Below are 20,521 nucleotides of genomic sequence, written 5' to 3' on the forward strand. Positions count from 1 at the left end.
AGCATGAACCAGAGCAGATTAAACTTCTTGTCTTATGGTAGCTGTCCATTTTAAGCGTAATAGATACACTAAAGGGCTTTTACAGAGAAACACCCCGCCCCCACCTGCCTATTTTATTGCAACAGAGTAATTTTGTCTTGCTTTGTTTCTGTTACGTTTTACGAGGTGAACACAATGTTAAAACCAAAAGCCACCATCAGCTCATTATGCCTAATCTGAATATCATAGGTCATTAAAACATACCAAATTATCCTTCTAGAGAGGCTATTAAATTAGGTGTCGCTTGAAGGATGCACTCCATTTTGGGCTCAGAAATGGAGAGCAGGGAATTCAGCATCTCCTGTGGGAGACAGTTGCAGTGTTTGACACCCGTCACAGCAAATCCCTGGGTCTGCCCGGGCCTCCCGGCTCCCAGTTCTGGAGCTCTTGAGATGGTTCACGACAGTACATCGTGTTCCAAGCCATTCAACAACGGCAGCAGCCCATTTCATGCCAACACACTGACAGCTCCGCATCCCTCCATCAATGCTTGGCTAACGTGGCGACCTAGCACAGATAGAAACAGGCCAGGAAAGAAAGCTGAGAAAGCTCAGAACAGCTCACTCTTTGAGACAGAGAGGTATTCCAATAGGAACACACTACTGAAGAGGAACACCAGGAATGTCAGGAACTAGCCAAAACAATTTCCAAATCACAAGGACCAGGAACTGCTGAAGGACTGAGGGACCTCAGCGAACTGGGGAGAAAGGAAACCCTAAGGTCTCTAAAGAGAAAAAAGGAGCAAGCAAGCCTGTTGTTATGAACTCATCAGTGTTAATTCAATACCAGACGAGACACCAGAACAAATTAATTTAAAAATCCTTTTACAGGCACTAGGGACATAGCAGCTGCCAAAAAATCAGCTAATACGTATTATCAAGGACTAGCATCAAACTAATGCGATTTCCTCTTTTGATGGGAGTAATTGGCTTCAGATGCAGGGAGGAAAGAGTAGAAGCAGTGTGACCCATCTCAGCCAGGCCGTGAGGGTGCCCAGCGAGGCTCTGCCAGGAGGAAAACCGACCCGAGGCCCCGGCGGGCCTGACTTGCCGGTGGAAGCAGGAGTAGGAGGAGCTGGTGCCAGCGCTGCCTGGCAAAGAGACACAGAAAGGGGGAACGGCGGCAGCCCCACTCCCACCAGGGCTGCGCCCGTGACACCCGGCGAGGGGAATCGCCTCCTGGAGACACACCGGCCACAGCCCAGGCGCACAACCGCCTCGGCCGCCGGAGGGCCCTGAGGTAGAAGGCCGGGGAAGGACCTCTCGGCTGCCTCCACGGAAGCTCCAGGCTAAGGGGCTGCTGCAGGCTCCCCGCCAGCCCAGAAGAGGCAGCGCCCGGCCCCACTCCCCGACACCGCCCCTCAGGGCGGCCCAGCTCCGCCCCGCCGCGCCGCGAAATGGCGGCCCCGCAGCTCCAGCGTGCCGCCCTCCTTATTGGCCGTGCTTGAAAGGCTCCGCCAAGAAGCTGCGTTGCGAATGGCCGGCCGCTCTGCGGTCGCTAAGGCAACCGCCCGTCCCTCAGCTCCTATTGGCCGAGCGGCGTGCGGAAACCGGGCAACCGCCGGGCGCGGCGCGGCAGGGCGCAGCGACGCCGGGGAGTGGCTGGGGGGCGGCGGCTCTGATTGGCGGCGGCCGGGCGGAGGCGGGGCGCGGCGCGGCCCAGGTTTGTTGTGAGGGGCCGGTTGTCAGGCGGCGCCGCCGCCGGAGGGGCGGGGGGGTGGAGGTGCGGGGCTGCCGGGGCCGCCGCCGGTAGAGGCGGGGCGGCCGGGCAGTTCTTGCCGAGCACCGCCGCTAGCCAACGTTCTAAGCGTCCCCCCGGCCCCTCCGGGCGCCGCCCGCTGCTCCTGCGACGGCCCGAGGAGCGCTTCCCGCCCGCCCCCCGGCACCGCCCGCGGGGCTCCCCGCTGGCCCGTCGCTGCCGTGATGGCCGTCAGCGGTGAGGCCTCGCCCCGCGCCGCCGCCGGGCCGGGCGGCGGGCTGGGCCCCCGCCCCCTGCTCGCCGCCTGGTCGCGGCCTTCCCGGCCCGGCCCGGCGTGGCGGGGACGTCGCCGTAACCCCGGCCGGTGTTTTTCTGCCTCCAGGGCGGCGCGGCGGGGACGCGGGCGAGGAGTAGGTCTCGGGGAAGCTCGGGTGGATGGCCCGGCGGCGGTAGGACGCGCCGGCGGAGAGGCGGCCCAGGCAGGGCCGGGCGGCGGAGCCTCGCTGGGAGGAAGAAGGCGCTTCTGCCCTGCCCGTCGGAGAGGCGCCGCGCCGAGACATGGCCGTGGCCGTCACCACTAAGACGGCGTGGAAGCTGCGTGAGTGTCGCCGGGCTGCCCGCCCGGGGGAGGGCAGAGGAGCTTCCCCAGCTGGAAGGGGGGTGGCAGAGGCGGTTTGTGATGGGAACCAGCTAATCCCTGCCTTGGGTGTGGGTGCCCCGGCCTTCTTTCCAAGTTGCTGACTGGAATTTTTAACTCTTAGAAATCCTTTTTGAAAACATAGCAACATAGTGGAATAGCGTAGGGCCTTGTCATTGCTATTTTCAAAGGCTCACGGCCTGTATTTTTTCTGATCGGTTGCTGTAACGCTATCTGAAATTTCTAGCGAGCCCCATGTGACTCTCACGTAGTACAAGAACCACCGAGGGGGTGATGGCAGCCCCCCGCAGAGCCCAGGCTGCAGCGGGGAGTTCCCTCCGTGTCAGGTTAGCCTGTTTGGGGTCGGCCTTCATTGCTGCTCACTTGTTACTGAAGGTGCGCTGAGCTCTTTGCTGCAGGAGGGGTGAGGTGATCTTTGCAGGGCCTGTATGTCTCATTCTCTTGAAATTGCTTTGCAAGCGACAGTAAGAATCTGCTGCTTTTACACCCATTATTTTTCCTCAGAATGAGCAGTAAACAGCTGCTGACTATCCATTTCTAGCTGCTTCGCTGGTCACTGATGAGTAATTTCATAGGGGCTGTTGAGGAATGCTTAGAAGCAGCGGGAAGTGATCGGCTGTGCAGAAGCGTGAGCTTTAGACCACTGACTTGAGGTCTAGGAGTTGGCTAGCAGAAATACGGTACCCTTGACTGGTAACACATTAAGGGAGCCGAGATAATCGACTTAGTAATTTCATATCTTTTTGAGCAGAAAGCCAGTTTGCTATGTTATCTCCCCATCCCTGAAACTCCAGTTATAGGAAAAGCTGAAAGTTGATCAATCTCCATTCTCCGTTCTTGGTCTTCATTTTTGCTAGGCTCTGCCCCATCTTAGCATCCTCTTTAGAGCAAGAAGCGTGCTGAATGTTAGAAATGTTTCAGCGATGCTAATTAGGAGCTTAGTATTACTGAGCTGGTGGGTGATATCTGGTGATGAATACTCTATTAAAAAAACCCCCACAATTGTGGGTTTGAGGAAATTGGCACTTCACCGAGGGAGAGGATGGTGCGATCTGGCCAAGACTGGCATCGGGTTATAACCTGGCTTTTAGGAACACAGGGTTGAATGCTTCAGCAATGACTTTTAAACTTGCAATATATTATTAAGAATGAAATCAAGACGAGGGAAGAAGTGGAGCTGCTGACGCACTCATTTCGGCAGCAATGCTCAGCATCTATATCCTTTCAATTTTAACTAGTGGGTTGGTCTATTAATACTAATTGTACTGTTTGTTACCTTCAGGTCTGTGTATATAGACATACTTTAGTGTTGTTGTATGGAAGATTGGTCTTTCAACACAATACAAGCATATTTTCAGATTTGCCCTTCTCATGTAATTTACGGTCCAGTTGCCTTTGTAATTTGAAAGGTGTTTTTCCGGCTAAAGTGAAAGTTGCGCAGTTTTGCTTTCAAAAAAGCACTCTGAGAGCTTGACATCAAAGTACCTGTAATTATTATGGCAGCTGTCTAATATCCTTTTGGATTAGCGTTGCCTGTAAAGTGATCAAATTGCTCCTCCCGCCAAAACAATCCGAACGAAAGCTGAATTGATTACTACCTAGCTTTTTACAAACAAGCTTCATAACTATTAGGCACGCAAATCCCATGAACTTTTAAAGAAGAGAACTGTAAGTGGAAGAAATTGGTAAATACATCTGCCAAAAGCCCCTGCCAAAAATTTGAGTGGATTTGAAAATCCACTGTGAAAATTAGATGTCTAAGCAAAGATGCTCCTTTGGCTTCTCTTTTGCACCAAACTTGTTTCTTTATGATGAGGCTTCCTTGGAGGTCTGTCATTGCAAAGCCCTCTCGGTGTCAGAGCTTCCCCTCAGCCCCCAGTTCTTTAACAGTCTTTTAGTATCAATCGCATTTGTTCTTTTGTGCACTTTTGGATATATATTCATCCTTCCTTTGTCACAGTTTCACACTCTGCATTGCTAAGTTTCACCTGTGTTGCATAGTGGGAATGTAGCGAAGCCTCTGCCAAAGCTCAGAGAAGGGAGCTCCACCTATCCCTGCTGCTGAGTCTGACTTTTTTTCTGTGTAAGGTAACAAACTGTACTGCTGCTAATCTGCCAGTTCTCAGGTTGGACGGTCTGCTGCTGCTTTCTAGAACAGGATTACAGGGCCTTTCGCTAGATGACTCTGACTGTTGCGTATTATTGCAGCTTCTCAGGCAGCTCGGCTTACTGAGACCCACCCAGGTACCGACGGTAAAGCAGCTTCTGTGAGCAGGTTGCCACAGTTGAGCAAATCTTTAAAAGCTACCGAGCTGGTGCTAGTGAGAGAAGATGCTTTCTGTAAGCCACATGAGCACTGGAGTTGTGAAGCTTGGTCAGCAGGTGTCTTAAGTACAGCAGACAGAGCCAAGGAGGGCTGTTTCAAGCAAGATAACAGTGTGACTTCTTATCTGAACTGTGGGCTGCTGCAGCTTGTCCAGTGGAAGCTGGAAAGTTTTTCTGGAGGAAGAATATTTTTTTAGTCCTTTGGGAGGGATGGCATGGAAAACTGTTATACTAGTCTGTAATAACCCTTTGCTTTGTTTTGTGCAGAAGAGATCACAGCTCACAGCAGCAATGTATCCTCACTAGTCCTGGGGAAAAGTTCAGGCCGGCTGCTGGCAACTGGAGGATATGACTGTCGGGTCAACATATGGTCAGTTAACAAGCCCAACTGCATCATGGTAAGAACAGGCCTGTTCTCAACTTTTGGGTGATGGCAATATTAATTTTGAGGTATGGAGGGTGGGGAATGAGGGGAAAAATTGTTGGGTTGTAGCCTGTGGGACTTGTGAATAGAGTTTACCGACACAAAGCTGGGTGACCGAATTCTAGCTAAAGATAGGGATGGAATTCGTTAGCTGGTGAGACCACTGCTCCAGAGAGAATCTGGGATGGCTGGCTGCTTCAGCTGCGCCAGCGCTTGCTCAGATAATGATTATTGTGCCTTCCGTTACCAGGCTACAGATAATTAAACGCAGAGTTTTGTGCAAGATCAGCTAGTTTTATAGTGCAAGCTACAGGGGCCAGTTTTATACCCTGGAGTTTGCCCCCACGGCAGGAAACATCCCCAGCAGGATGCGTCCCCACCTGTCCCACAGTCACTAACTGCCAGCACAAACTTTGTCAGAATACTTTGCTAACTTGCCTGAGGAAGAGTAACGCTGGGCACAGCGTGTTGGAAAGAGTAGGGTTACGCCAGTAGTGATCGCTGAAGTGCACCATAAATATGTTTAACAGATGTCTGTCCTGTATTGCTTTTGCTTTGAGTGGGTGTTGTGGAAAACCATCTTTAGCAAGTGTCCCTTGTCACTTGTTTAATTAACAACACAATAATGTTGTGTAATGGAAGGCATTTCTCTAGCCAGTGTGAACCTTGTGAGGAAGAAATTGGGAAAGTAGGGTCAAAAAGGCTAAAAGGAGAATGTGTCTACTTTATACTCAACCTCAGTAAATGAATGGAAAAATAAAGAGGTTGAAATGGGTGCAAAAGGAGTTGCTCACCTTTGGCAGCGCTGTGCTTCTTGCGTAGCGTTGTTAAGCTGTGTCTTTCCAGGCCCTTGGTGGTGGCAGGACAGTAGTTTGAAACCAGGGTATTGCCTTCCATGAGAAGGAAGGTTGAAGGACTAAATATCTCCGTACCCTTCCTGTGGGAGCAGAGAGCTGTAGCTCTCCTGCGCTTCCTGGGAACCACAGACCTTAGAAGCTGGTGTTTCTGAGAGGCGGGGGCTGACTGGAGCTGCTGAGGACTTGTGCCCTTCTTGTGTATCAAAAGAATCTTGATTTTTGGGGTTGTGCTGTATATTTTGTCCTCTGAAATGCATCTTTAGTGTTTATATTGTTAGGATTCCGATGTTTACGTGTTGGGGAAGAGGGAAAAGAGGAACTTTTCAAGTAGCATTGCGACTTGGTTCAAGTTTGAGCTTTGTTTCTCACTAAGCAGTGACAGTTGCAGCTGTAGAGTATGTAGAGGATTTCAGTTGCACGTGAAATCCTAAGAAACCCCATCAGAACAGGCAGCTTTCAACTGGCGTTCCCAGCCTCTGTATGTGTGTGGGAGGCACAGAGCTAGCTTAGCTATTTAAAAAGACCTGTTTGAGGATGGAGTAAAGCATAGAATGTTGCTTAATTTGCAAGCACAAAGTCTGCAATAGTGGTATTGGTTTTCTAGAGCTAGTTTTAAATATTCTTGTGTTTTAATTAAATACTGGCCTTTTCAAAATACTTATGTAATTTGTAAGCTTTTAGATGCTCAAGGATGAAAGGAACTGCATACATGCGAATTACTACCTTATGCCTCAAGTTAATACTTCAGTAATAGCACCACGTTACCACTGTGACACCCATTGCTGGCAGCAACGTATGGCTCCTTGCTTATGTGGAGGTTTCGAAGTAGCCCTGCTTTTGCTCTCGCTTTGATTTTGTAACCGGTTCGTGACACTTATGTGACCCATTTAGAGCGAACACGGCGCCTTTGTGCTTGCACAGCATGATTTTTATAATGTAAGCATGTGTCAACCTTGTCTGGGCATCCGCACCTAATGTTTAACTACCCATGTCTCTGTTGATGCATCCTTTAAAAATTAGTCAGTGTGCCCCAGAAAGTGGGGTAACGTGGAAGATACATGCACGGTGCTATATGCAGTGATGGTCTTTAGGGTGCTCTACCATACTGGTAGCTGATGAGGAAAAAGGATTAGTGGCACAACCAGGTGGCCCTGATGCATGGCTAAATACTTTACATACCGATCGAGCGTGAACAATGCCACTGTGGACAGGGCTGTGTCAGTAGCTGTTGATCGTGACTTGTGGTTTTCTTTGCAGAGCTTGACAGGCCATACGACGCCCATTGAGAGCCTACAGATCAATACAAACGAGGAACTCATTGTTGCAGGGTCCCAGTCAGGGTCCATTCGAGTTTGGGACCTGGAAGCTGCCAAAAGTACGTTTCCATGAGTTTTCACTTCTGTTAATGCACGCTTTTTGGAATATCCTTATGCTTAATATCTATGCTGACCCAGAAGGTTTCCAACTTAAGAAGGCACAGGAGCCTGGCGTTGCTTTCATCTTAATTTCCATCCCTCTTAGAGGCCTTTTATGCACTTCCTACTGAGACTGTATAGCTGTGTATGCCTACTCGAGCAGAAATTTGTACGTGTATTGTGGAGACTGATTTGAGGAACTAGTTTTTAGGTTTTAACCCGAGTGTGTTGAAATCTATGTTCCAGATCAGGTTCCAAGCATGTATAGAGTAACTAGGCATACAGAATTTGTGTTTAGAGTCTCAGCTTAAAATTGTCAACCTTAATAAACGGATCTAAAATCAGATTGGAAATATTAACTATATTAGGTTCTGCACAAGTGCAGGAATCCGCCGCTTGCTGACCTCTTGTTCTCGTTCTTAGGTTCTAACTTGTCTTTTTTTCCTCAAGTGATTTTTCTCCTCTTCTGCTCTTGCATGGCCATATAAATAGACAAAGACCTAATTTTTAATAAATCGTAAAAGCTATGTACTCATCAAGCTCTGATCCTTTAAAGACCGACTGTTGAGTCATGCTTTATTTATTGCATTTTTCTCAAATCCTAGAACAAGTTTGCAAAGATATCATGAATCACTTGAGTGCATTCCAGCAGGAATACCATAAAATGACTGAATATTTCTTATAGGTTGTTGCTTGTTCATAGAAAGAATGTGTAATGAAAATAGATTTACACTGGCTGAGCTAAGAAGGCAAACAGCAGGTGGCATAAATAATAAAAAGCACTTTGTCATTCTGTTAGAATCAGTTCAGTTATAAAATAGTTTGGCTCTACCAGTGGAGAGTAACTGATCTGGCTGAATTTAGTAGGAGACCTATGAGCCAGTGTCTGTGCAAATGACCACTCCAGGTCTGGCTCAAGAGCTAATTTCTGCCAGGGGAATCATCAGACTGTTGCAGATGACGGATGATGGAGAGAGATTGCCCTTGTTATTATCTGAGCAATTTTTCTTCCTCAAAGTTGAGTTCTCCATTCGTCTCTGCTTTCAGAGATATGGTGTACCAGTTCTACTGGTCCTTTCTGGTTTCCAGAATTACAAGGGGTGTTACTTGGTTGATGACTTGCTGAAACACTGTGATCATTTCTTTGTCTCATGCTTCCTAAGCGTCCTTTCCCAGTCTTTGGGATGCTTCTTGCAAGGGGCGATTGAAGGAGTCCAGGGCGAATATTGGAACCTAAGAGGTAGAAGTCAGGCTTGTGCCTGGACGGGGGTGCAGAGTCCTGGGAAAGGGTCTGTCTAATAGCTGCAAGGTGAACGATGCAGGCAATCAAATGTCCCTTTCACTTCCTGGCTAAAACTGTTCCCCTCGTGCCCTTTTGCTCTCTTTGTAACAAGTGGAAAGATACACCGCCTGACAGCTGCCTCAAAGTGTGGCTTTTTAGTTTTAATTTCAGAACGGAGACCTTTGGAGTTTTATTCATAGTTTCCACACCTAAGGACAGGACTTTAATTAGGATCGTTGAACATGGGCCCTCTATTGCTGTTTCTTTGCATTGCAAGGGTAAAGTCGGAAACATTTCCATAAAATAGGGTATACAGATGAATAAACAATGTGTAGCATGTGTAGTGTACGTTGTATTAGCATGTGCTTAACGGTGAGGATGGTATGGCTAAACTTCTGCATGGTGTCTGGAGGAAATGAACTACTAAATATTTGCTCCCTCTTCCTTCTCCCTGCTCTGCTGCTCCTTTTCCCAGTTCTTCGTACCTTACTTGGTCACAAAGCGAATATCTGCAGCCTCGATTTCCATCCTTTTGGAAGCTTTGTGGCATCTGGCTCTTTGGACACAAACATTAAGGTAAAACCCAGCTTCCCCTAGAGATTGCCCTCTTTACTTGCAGTATCTTTGTTTTGAAGGGTGCCAGAACATGTTCTGTGCCAAGCTGTAGATGTAGATGCTGTACATCATCATTTCCATGTGTGTGGGCAGGTGTATTTGCGAGTGCTTGTGAAATTCGTGCATGTATTTTCACAGTGGTAACTCATGAGTGTGACTCCTCTGTTGTGGAATGTGGCTCCGAGTAAGGTGCCAGCCGAAACCCGGTGTCAGCAAGCGCAGATGTCCGGATTGCTGTGGATTGCATATGCTTCATCAGGCTGGTATTTGACTGTAGGAACAGCTTCTGTAGTCAGAAACACCTTACAGAAGTGATTCTCGATTGGGGAATTAGGTACCCCTGAAGCAAATGGGTTCAACAGCCCCTTCAGTGTTTTCATTCTGCAGTGTCTATCAGCTTGGTGACAGGGAGAGCTCTTGTTCTGACGGGACTCTTGGGCTCCCCGCACACTGCTCTAAGCATATCTTTTGTTTGCTTTTCTTCCCTGTAGCTCTGGGATGTAAGAAGAAAAGGCTGTGTCTTCAGGTACAAGGTAAAATGCTTCATTAGTTTTCAGGCAAAGAGGGAAGAAAGATTTCTGTCGAGGACTTGTGAGCAGACCTTAAAGTCATTACATACGATTAACTCCCTAGTTTTCCAGTATGAAAATAAGATCTGCACAATTTGTGAAGTGGCCTGGCAAACCTCTGCGGGCCTCTGTGAACTGTATGGGAATATGAAATGGATATCATAGGAGTTAATGTACTATAGTCTGGCTGGCTTCAGTGGGGGATGGAGAGCATCCATGAGTGTTTCTTTATACTGTGCCTGATACTACCATGCAAGTCCCCGCTGCACTGAGATGGTTCTGTTCTTGGGGCCTTTTTCTACCCAAAGAACTTGCCGTATATTAATTTCATTTAGAAATCAACTTAATGGCACAGCACTTCTATCTGACCACCCATAAATCTGTGTAATTTAAAATTGATTCTTATTAATTAAGCCAGATGTGCATTTACCGTACTTAAACTGATGACAGAAATGTCTAGAAGAGAGGGATTACACTCATTTTGTGTGGATGGGTGTAGCTCTTGAGCGTAGTGTTTAGTGTTCTGTGAGCTGTGGGCTCTGTGAAACAGTTACCTGATTTCATTTTATTTCATTTTATTTTATAGGATTGAAAGACAAAAGCCAGAATTCCCTCTAAAGGAAGAAAAGCAAAAAAAAAAAACCCAAACCTATTTATTTTTCTCATTTCAGGGTCACACAGAAGCAGTTCGATGTCTCCGCTTTAGTCCTGATGGGAAATGGTTAGCCTCTGCTGCTGATGATCACACTGTGAAGGTAATTTATTGTGACACTCTCCTTATGTGCTCGTGGCACATAGGAATGCTGGGATCGTCTTTTTACCAGGCATTACCAGCACTTGCTCATAAACACCTTCAGTTCATTAGGCAGCCAGCTGAGCCCTGTGGCTTTGCAGGGACCAGTCTGTTTATGAGGACCATGTCCAGTGGCCCACAACATCCAGGAAAGAGCTGCATGTGCTGAAATGCACTTATCCAACAGACATGTTGGCACTATGCACGTGAAAGTTCAAGTTTTGATGGTGGTGGAGTTGTGATACCTGAACATTGGCCTCGGTCGTCTCAGTAAATGTTACAGAATGAGTTGTCCACAGCACGTTGCTTTACCATACCAATTTCTGGCTCTGCTCAGTTAATTCAGTAGGGGTGTGCTATCATACACATTGCACGTGATTATCAGTCTGAAAATTGCTGTCAGGACTGAGCAGAGCAAGAGAAGGAATTCAGAAAAGTATCGACTGAAACAGTGACTTCAGTTGTTTCAGATGTGGTATGGAGGAATGTGGGCGAAGGACTGATTTTTGTTTTCAGCTTCACATGAAATAAACTGATCAGTCATTTCACTCTGGATTTTTCAGTGGAGACTAGAGCACGGGAAGAATGAATTGCTAAGGGATTCAGAGCTTTTGGATTTTTGTTTGTTTGCTTTTGTGGGGGGGACAGGTGGAACTGCTGTATTTTATCCCAGTCTCTAAATATAAACCAGAAACTTCTAGGGGACAAATTAAATGGAAAATTTAAAAGAGAATGCCAAAAAAAAAGATGATGATAAAAAAAAAATGCAGCCTTAAATGACTGGGACGGTACTCCTTTCCTGATCACTGCTTTCTTTGACAAACTTGAGTCTGTTCTTGGAGGGGGAGAAGGGTTAGAAGATTGCCAGTACAAGGAAATCCAAAGTGTATTGGAATTCTCTAACGTTAAATCTTTTCAAGAATGTCTCTGTTCTTTCCTTCTTCCAGCTGTGGGATCTGGCTGCTGGGAAGATAATGTTTGAGTTTACAGGACATACCGGCCCAGTAAACGTAGTTGAATTCCATCCCAATGAATACCTTTTGGCTTCTGGCAGCTCTGACAGGTACAGAAGGGGAGGGAGAAAGAAGGGAATTGTATACGTCGGTTCCCTTTCTTGATGCCCTTCCTTTTAGGAACGTAGAAAATAGGAGTATCGCACCACTCAAACCTGCCATTGCAAGAGCCTGACATCTAGCCAGCAGCACATCACATCTGTGATGTGCAGAACATGGTGATCTTGCCTTTGCATCCAAAATCGATGGCACCTTCTACCCCACTAGAAAACAGTGCGATAGCTTCAAGCATCTCACTAATCCAGCTGATGTCCTATCTGAACAGCAAGCAGTCCTGCTCAGCTAGCAGGGTGTCCTCTTAGCTCTGGGTCAGCTCTACATACCTATCCGTATCTAGAGCCTCTAAGCATGTGTGGCTGGATTCACAGATCTTAGCTAGACTAGCCTTCTGTGTAGGTTCATCTATGTGCACAACAGCGAAAGTCATTCTAGCTATTAGCGTATTATTTCAATACTGGATTCTACAGCAGATTTCTAGAGGGATGAGCGATGATTTTTGTTCTGTTGTGTGTACAGGACTGTTCGGTTCTGGGACTTGGAGAAGTTTCAAGTTGTGAGCTGTATTGAAGAGGAGGCTACTCCTGTCAGGTATATTGAATTCCTTCTGCAGTGTACTAGGCAGAGACTAAAGTGGGGGTGAAAGGAGGATTTCCTGAAAGAGAGCCTTTACTGGGGAGAAGTTTGGGCTGCTGGAGATGTTGCACAGGTGAACACCACATTGGTAGGTTCATTGTTAGAAACGGGGCTGGAGGCGTTCAGTGAAGTCAGGGATAGAGCCCTGGGGTCCTTGTAGGACTGAGCAAGGTTGGGAAGCTGTGCCTAATTCTCCACCTGCCTTCCTCCCAGGTGCGTGCTCTTCAACCCAGATGGCTGCTGCTTGTATAGTGGCTTCCAGGATTCGCTGCGTGTGTACGGCTGGGAGCCAGAGCGCTGTTTTGATGTGGTCTTGGTGAACTGGGGGAAAGTAGCTGACTTATCTATCTGCAACAACCAGCTGGTAAGCCACTGCTCCTGAGGAGGTGGGGAGGCGGCTGTGAAACATGAGATAAAATCCTCCTGCCTCCTTGCAGGCCTTCTGACCTTTAAGCTTATGTCCAACTGTAAGTGGCCAGGGCCTGCAATGTGCCCAGCACTTAGACAGAGCTTGTGTGCTTTTGCTTTCAGCAGCCTCGTGCTCTGCTTCGTGCTCTCTTTGGCTTCTGGAGGAAAGAACTGCGGCTTGGTTTGACCAGTATTTAGAAACTATGCTTGGCAAAAGTTTTATCATACCCTTTCATAAAACATTGGCAGGTTCCAATTGAAAAAGTCAGAGCACTGAACTGAGAAATTCTCAAGCACGGTTGCTCAGGGTCACTCCATCATGCCTGTTCTCAAAAAGGCTGGCGTGCACCCTGCTCCCTGGTGAATAACCTTGATCTTTTGCCTCTGCAGATAGGAGTTTCCTTTGCGCAAAGCACAGTCTCTTCCTTCGTTGTGGATCTCAGCAGAATCACAAAATCGGGTTCCATTCCTCATGGGCTGATCAGGGACGATGAGCCTCTTGTGCCACCTACCCCCACGGGGTCCTCCCTTCGCCGCATCTATGACAGGCCCTCAACTAGCTGCAGCAAGCCACAAAGGTAAGAGAATCTGCTGGCTTGTTGAATTTCAAGATTTTAAGGAAATGTACAAGGAGCTTAGTGCGCTCTCTCTCTCTCTCTGACAGAGTCCATATGACTTGCCCTTGACAGCATCTCTTTTTCCACAGCAGAGTGAAGCATAACTCGGAGAGCGAGAGGCGCAGTCCCAGCAGTGAAGATGACCGGGATGAGAAGGAATCAAAGGCTGAGATCCAGAACCCGGAGGATTACAAAGAGATCTTCCAGCCCAAGAACGCTATCTGTCAGTACCAGGGTTTATTGTGCTTTTGCATGTTGTTTGGATTAGAGCTGTAGGCGCTAAACTGGTTCAGTAGAAGTGAGCTTTGGCTTACTATAATAGAGGCTTCAGCTGTGACTGGGAGAGTTTAGAAAACTTTTATTTAATATTCTGTGCTTGGACTCTGAACCACAGATCATGCTGGTGAACTGCTGGAAGGTGGCGCCTTTACTAGGGTGCAGTGATGTCTGGTCAAAGTCTGGCTCAGAATCCAGAGCTCCGTTGTAAGCATGCTGCCTTCCTGTCCTGATTAGAAAGGACTACTGTGTTATGGGATCTTTATTAACTTAGAATTTTGATATGTATAAAATCAGCAGCCTCCATTAAAGAAGGAAAGGCAAAATGTTTTTTTAAAGCAGAGATTATTGTTTAGGAGGCATAGTGCAATGCCTGTATCTCATTTTTATGTAAATAAGAAAAGTGAGATTAGTCTTTCTAAGGAATTAATGGTCATTATTTTGATTTACTTATGTAAATCAATTTAGCGGGAATATAGTTTGTTGTGATAGTGCCTTTTCTTGTGCTTCACACCTCTACAGCAGCAATGAACTACACGGGCCGGTTTTATCCCTCCCGTCCATGAAGGCTGAAAGCCTTTGGCTAAACTCAACAATAGCATCAAGGTCTGAAGGAGATAACTCTGCTTGCAGTATCACTGATTGCCCTAATCTGTGGAGTTGTTGGAGATCTCCCAGCTCCAAGGTTGACCTATCACTAATCTGTAGCCTTGGATGCTCCTTTGTTTATTTTTTTTCTCTCTTTCTGTAGGTCGAACTCCTCCTCGAAACAACGAGCCCTTTCCAGCCCCTCCTGAGGATGGTGCGTATGAAAATGAGCCCTTGGTGGGAATGGGGTTAATGGCCCTGAAAAGAGGGAGAGCTGCATGTCTGAAGAAATGACTACTTGTAGTCTAGCTATACAGAACCTTTGCTCACAGCTTCTCTTGAAAGGAATAATCAGTTTCTGCTTTCCCACTTCTTCCCATCTCGGTAGAGCCCGTAACCGCAAAGGAAGCAGTCAAGTCCAGCCAAGCTGCAGATGTCCAGACCCCGTTGCCAAAGCAAGAACTTGTACGTACTGCATGATCTGTTAATAGCTGTTCATGCTCCCACCGTGAAAGATGTGGGTGCTGGAGACTTTATGATTTCTAATCAAGCTGATTCCTTTACTGAAGAGCAGTAAAAGTGCAGCTCCGGTCTTTGTCCTGCCACGTGTCTTGCCTAAGCAGTAGAATCGAAGGCCAAGCCTCCAACAGGCGATGGCTCTATTGCTTTTGTTTGCTTCTCGCACTTGCAGTGGTGTTTCTCCTTGCATCTCAAAATCGGGGCACTCTAAAGAGAACCAAGTGCCAGATTTCTCCAAGTGCTTGAACTGAGGCTATTTTGTAGCCAAAACTGCAAGCAGCCGATGGGCCAGGATACATTATACTGGCTTCTTTAGAATTCTCTCTTCACCTTCAGGCTGGCCATGGCCCATTGCCCTAATTTTAGATGCTGATAACGACAGCACTTGGCACTTCTGCTGGGGCATCTCCGTGTTCTTTGCAAACCTTAATTGCATCTTGGCATGTACCTGAGAGATACTTTATTGCCTCTTAAACCATGCTAGCAAATTGGAGACTGCTTCTGCATTAGGACCCTGCTGTGAGAGGAAAGCAGGCCAGAAAAAAAGGACATCAGACTAGGGCCAGATTGTTACTGCTAGAGCTTTTATCCTGACTTCTCCTGCAGCCTGATCCGGTTCAGAGGCCACCGATTGCCTCCTCAACTCCTGTGACCAGAACAGAGCCGTCTGTGATTCCTGCAGCCAGGAATGAGCCCATTGGCCTGAAGGCCTCTGACTTTCTACCAGTAAGTGTCTCTGGACAAAAGTTTCCAGCCGGTGTCTGTGTTGGGTGGCATCAGAAAGGGGGTTCTCTGAGGTACAGAAAGAGTGTCTTAGGTGCTTTCTGCAGCCTCCAGTCCTCAGTACTGATGAGAACACGTTACCTCCTGCTCTTCCTCTGCTCACTTGGTGCTTCCCTTGCCAGCTTACTCTCCCACCTCCCAACTGCTTTGACTTGCAGTTCCTGTGGAATTAGCACCTCCGGGTTGTTGGACCCAGCCCCCATTGCGTTTGACAGCAGGCTGATGCAAACACAGCAGCGTTGATCCATGCTCACGAAGAACGTGTTATCAAAGCAGAGAGCAAGGGATGAGACAAAGACACTGAACAATTCCCCATGCTAGACAGTGATTCATTTAGAAAATTGGTGTCTGCCATTACACATACGTAATTATTTCAATAGTCTTTCCCTCTTGCGTCTTGGAGGCCTCTTGGCCCTTGAGCAGGAGGGTATTCCCTGTCCCAAAAAAGGAGAAGGACCAGAGCATTCTCATGATCCCAAACTCTAAATGTGAGCAGAGGAAGGGAGATTCCAGCATGGTGTCAGTGGGAATCAAATTGAGAGTCTAATAAATTGTGCAAGTTTTATGCTTTGTAATAAAATTTGTTGATTTCAGATGAACATTTCACATAAAAAACAGGGTTTCCATGAAAACATTTCTTTATCAAAACATACTGGTTTTGAAAGCTTACTTTTAATTCACTTTTTTCAATTTTGAGAGTTTTTCCAAAGCTTCGAATGTGTTTGTGATTGACGCAGTAGAAGAGGCAGAAGAGAAGTAGCTGAAATTGGAACAAATTTGAGCATTTCTGTTTCAAAATGTTTATAAAATGATCTGCAAGGAAGTCAGTATTTACTGTCCCCTCTGTACACCAAAATTAGTTCTCACCTAGGCCAGAGAAAGCTCCTACCCTTCTGTGCCATCCTGCTCTGTTACCGCTCCTCCATTGGCATCTGTACTTTCAGGCTGTGAAAAACCAAAGCCAGACTGAGCTCGTGGACGAGGAAGCCATGTCCCAGATCAGGAAAGGCCACGAGACCATGTGTGTGGTACTCACCAGCCGCCACAAGAATCTGGACACCGTGCGGGCTGTATGGAGCACCGGTGACATCAAGGCAAGGATGTGGAGACACCCGAGGCTCGTGAGGGGAGCAACTGAGCACCTCTTGGCTTGTCTGGGGCTGATTCTGCCTCTTACACAAAATGCAGGGTCTCACAGCTTTTGTCCCCAGGGGTGCACCGCAGAGTGCTGCCGTGTCCCACCTGCGGTTGAATGGTCACAAAGAAACATGGAGAAAACTTTCTCATGCGAGAGTTATCTTCTCTTCCCTAGCCAGCTCCGTGTTTCCTCTGCCGTGTTTTTGAAAAGCGGCACTTGATATCAGTTGCTTTAGTCTAGCCAGTTTGAGCTTTGCAATAGATGACTCCTTCTTCCCCTTTTCTCTCAGAACTCTGTGGACTCTGCAGTGGCGATCAACGATCTGTCTGTTGTTGTGGACCTCTTGAATATTGTCAACCAAAAAGCGTGAGTCCTGGGTGGGGGCAGCCCCTGGGATACCCGAGAGCCATCTGGCTGGGTGTTGGGAGCGCTGCATTCTACCTGCCTTGTGTCCAGTGGGCCATGGCAGCGTGAAATGCATTTCAAGTCTGCAGTGCCAGTAACTGCTGGAGTTGTATGGGGCCTTTTCTGTAGGCAAATGATGTCTTGCAAGGAAAATCGAAGTCTTAGGGCTTCATAAAGCGATTCTGCTGAGAGTCAATAAAATATGTGAGAACCTGCTACTTTCTATCACAAGGGGGAGTCAGTGAACTTGCTCAGTAAACCTCGTGTCGCTGCCTGGGCTTTTTGAGCCTTGTAAAGCCTCGGTCCCCGGTCTCGGAATGTGTCCTTTTGTTTTCAGGTCTCTGTGGAAGCTGGATTTGTGTACTATAGTCCTGCCACAGATAGAGAAACTACTCCAAAGTAAATATGAAAGGTGAGGCCCCAAGAACATGGTGTGCTTGGGGGACAAGGTGTGGATATTCACAGGAGAGCTCCACTGGGTATTTTGTAGCTGAAAGAAAATCCTGAAGAATCACAGCAGATACAGTATAATGCTGATACGATGCCTGGAAAAGAGCAGTGGAGTTGCCAAGCGTGTGTGGGAAAAGATATGGAAAGTATGCATGGGCAAGAGGAGCAAGGGTATTGAGATTTGGCGTAGGTGTGTTGGATTGAAGGCAGCTCTGGCAGCCAGGAGGGGTCAAATCGCTGTAGAATAAGCGGGCTCTGCGGGCTGATGGGAATGTAACTGTCGACTTGGGACAAGGGGGAATGAAGTCCCGCAACAGCCTTAGGGTCACTTGGAAGATTGCTTTGAACCTCATCGTTAGGTGGCAAAAAAAATGCAGCCTCTCTCTCAGATGGAGTTTCTGCCCTTCCTTCCTACCGGAAGAGAGGCTCCTGCCAAGTCCCCTCGGCAGGATGTCTCTGCTCTTGAGCAGAAAGGTCCCACTGAGCAGGGTATATGCCAGGACCTTTCGAAAGGGCTCACTTTGTCAGTCTTGACTCGAACCAAGACCATGTTGGTACTTGGCTGTTGCTCTCCTTACCAGATTACAGGTGGTGGAAGGGGGGGGTCATTTGAGTAGATTATCCCCGGTGACTGGATGTGAGTGAGGGTTTTGTGCTGGGAGGAAAGGAAGGAAATTCAAGTGAGACCCGATTCTGTTTGTCTTTCAGTTACGTGCAGACTGGCTGCACCTCCCTGAAACTCATTCTCCAGAGATTCCTGCCACTGATCACAGACATCCTTGCTGCACCACCTTCTGTCGGAGTGGACATCACCAGAGAGGAAAGGTGAGGCGCTTACTCACTTCCACTTGCTCCCTTTTTGAACCAGCCTTTCTCTTGGGTGAGCTTTGCTCCTCGCCATCGAGGCTTTGATACTAGACTGGGCTTGCCTTCCCTTTTGTCTGCAAACACCAAACCCTCCTGCTCTGAGAAAAAGACCAAGGACTGCTTTTCCCTCTGTCACTGTGTATTGAGTCATATCTAAACAAAGTGCGAGTATGTCAAGAGTAAAACCACCCTGTGGCTTCACCCTCTACCTCACAAGACACGAGTTGTCAGCCAGGCCCTGGATTTCCAGTTCATTCACAGGATGGCTCTGCTCTGAGAATTGGCCCTCCAAAAACCAGCACCTCCTTCCTCCCTGGACTTTACTGCCAAAGGGGGAAGGAGGAGTGAAAAAGCTCTTATGTGGATGCCATTCTCCTGTGTCATCAGGACGTGGGCTGAATACATGGTGTTTCTGCAGAGCCGTGCTCACATTTCAGCCTCTTCCAGGCCATTTGCAGGGCTTGCGTTTTCTCTCCTGCTTGACTTGCATCTTTGGCACTACAGGAACAAGCACATCTCTTGGGCAGCTGAGGATTCGTGCTGTGTCTGCTATCTGTTTTCTTTTTTTTTTTTTTTCAGGCTCCATAAATGCAAGCTGTGCTACAAGCAGCTGAAAAACATCAGCAACATCGTCAAGAACAAGTCTGGGCTCAGTGGCCGCCATGGTAGTGCCTTTCGGGAACTGCATCTCCTCATGGCTGTCCTGGAGTGACAGCCGCCACCTCCTCACGTGCAAACACAGGTGGCCAAGCTCCCCTCTGCTCTTGGTCTGGCTGGCTTTCATCTCTCTCCATGTCTCCATCTTCCCCCCCACAGCATGGTAGGGAAGTGGAATCTCGCTGGTGGGTCGCCTGCCCAGCCCCAGTGCCTTACGGGCTGGATGGAGGACCCGAGTTGGAGAGATGCCTGTGCTGCGTGAGAGGACCTGGCTGGCGGAGGGCCCCGCAAAGCCCCTGTAGGGAAGCAGCTTCATTTCAGCTCTTCATCTCAGCATCAAGCTCTTGGCTGCCCTGTCTCTGTGTGCTGGCCTTTCCCTGACAGGAGGGCTCCAAACCTGCTTGTCGCCCATCCTTCACCCGTGTGTGCTGTCGGTTCGTGTCGCTTGGCTCTGTGGGCTGGGGCCGGCTGGCCCCGCTCTCTCCGTGCAGCACGCCGAGGACTGCAGCGTCCGCCCCACAAAAGCCTGCTGTGGGGTGGAGTGCCCTTTCCCTGCAGAAGGGACTTCTTCAACTGCCGTGTGGGACCGGCCCCTTTGGCTTGCTTCATCAAACGTGAGCCAGGACACCGTGCCTGGTGTAGTCTCAAGGACTTGTGTTGAGAGGAGGCTGTCTCTTGGCTTCTCAAAAATCCCTGCTGGCACCCTGGGCCACAGAAGATTAATATCTTCAGACTGTTGCTGGGAACTGAGGTCTACCTGGATCTGTTAAAATAGGTGACTTAAACAGGACTTGTCGTATGTGTTTGCCTTTGGGGGTAAGGATTTGGGAGGGTGGTGGAACAGAGGGATATGGACTAATGTCTTTCTACATTCACTGGACCACTCTTAGAGGTTTTTTTGTTTGTTTTTTTTTTTTTTCCCAATAAATGTCTGTCAGAACCTTTCTGTCCCTCTTTCTTCTTTCCTGTGGGGAAAGAGGTTCCTGTTGGTGCTTCCCCTGCTTCTCCCAGCCTGTCTCCCATTTTATACACTGGAGCCTGTTCTCCAGGAAACTGTAACTTATAATGAATTTTATTAAAAGATTTGTAACTTTTTTTAAAAAGCTGTGTTAAATGCCTGAATCTCTTGAAGTACTGTTCACCTTGGCACAGCTCCTGGCTGGGAGCGTCCAGGGAAAGCAGGGCTCTGTTCCCTGTGTTTCCCATGAGGAAGCTGGCCGTTCTCACCCTTCCTGCCGGGAGGCTGCGGTGAGCAAGTTGGAGAGATGGCACTAGCCAGGTGGCTTGCTGAAACCCTGGAGGAGGCTTCACTCTTGCTGGGTAGTTCCCACCCCAAAGAGGAACTTCATCGTTTGTGGCTTGTCCGTTCCCTGGCCAGATGCAGATCTCTTCTCCCCACCTGATCTCTAGCAGATCTCGAGGTAGCGGCACA

General features: G+C 48.1%; 1 protein-coding gene across 3 annotated transcripts; it reads left to right on the forward strand.

Annotated features, from left to right (window-relative positions):
- Positions 1-1,766: 1,766 nt before the first annotated feature.
- Positions 1,767-20,030, forward strand: KATNB1 (katanin regulatory subunit B1). 3 transcript variants are annotated; one of them, XM_076349597.1, is made up of 20 exons: positions 1,767-1,974; positions 2,120-2,335; positions 4,988-5,118; positions 7,259-7,376; positions 9,174-9,274; positions 9,805-9,846; positions 10,554-10,637; positions 11,623-11,738; positions 12,265-12,336; positions 12,595-12,745; positions 13,180-13,367; positions 13,496-13,629; positions 14,434-14,484; positions 14,659-14,735; positions 15,396-15,515; positions 16,517-16,666; positions 17,000-17,076; positions 17,453-17,527; positions 18,274-18,390; positions 19,012-20,030. In XM_076349597.1, the coding sequence occupies exons 2-20, from the start codon at positions 2,296-2,298 to the stop codon at positions 19,142-19,144; spliced, it is 1,977 nt and encodes a 658-aa protein (XP_076205712.1). In that variant the 5' UTR covers positions 1,767-1,974; positions 2,120-2,295; the 3' UTR covers positions 19,145-20,030. The 3 variants fall into 3 exon arrangements, with proteins under 3 accessions (XP_076205712.1, XP_076205714.1, XP_076205713.1); XM_076349599.1 differs by having other exon boundaries at positions 13,499-13,629; XM_076349598.1 differs by lacking the exon at positions 1,767-1,974 and having other exon boundaries at positions 2,106-2,335.
- Positions 20,031-20,521: the final 491 nt, after the last annotated feature.

The sequence above is a fragment of the Aptenodytes patagonicus genome, chromosome 11 (assembly GCF_965638725.1).
Source record: "Aptenodytes patagonicus chromosome 11, bAptPat1.pri.cur, whole genome shotgun sequence".
Classification (NCBI taxonomy): Eukaryota; Metazoa; Chordata; class Aves; order Sphenisciformes; family Spheniscidae; genus Aptenodytes; species Aptenodytes patagonicus.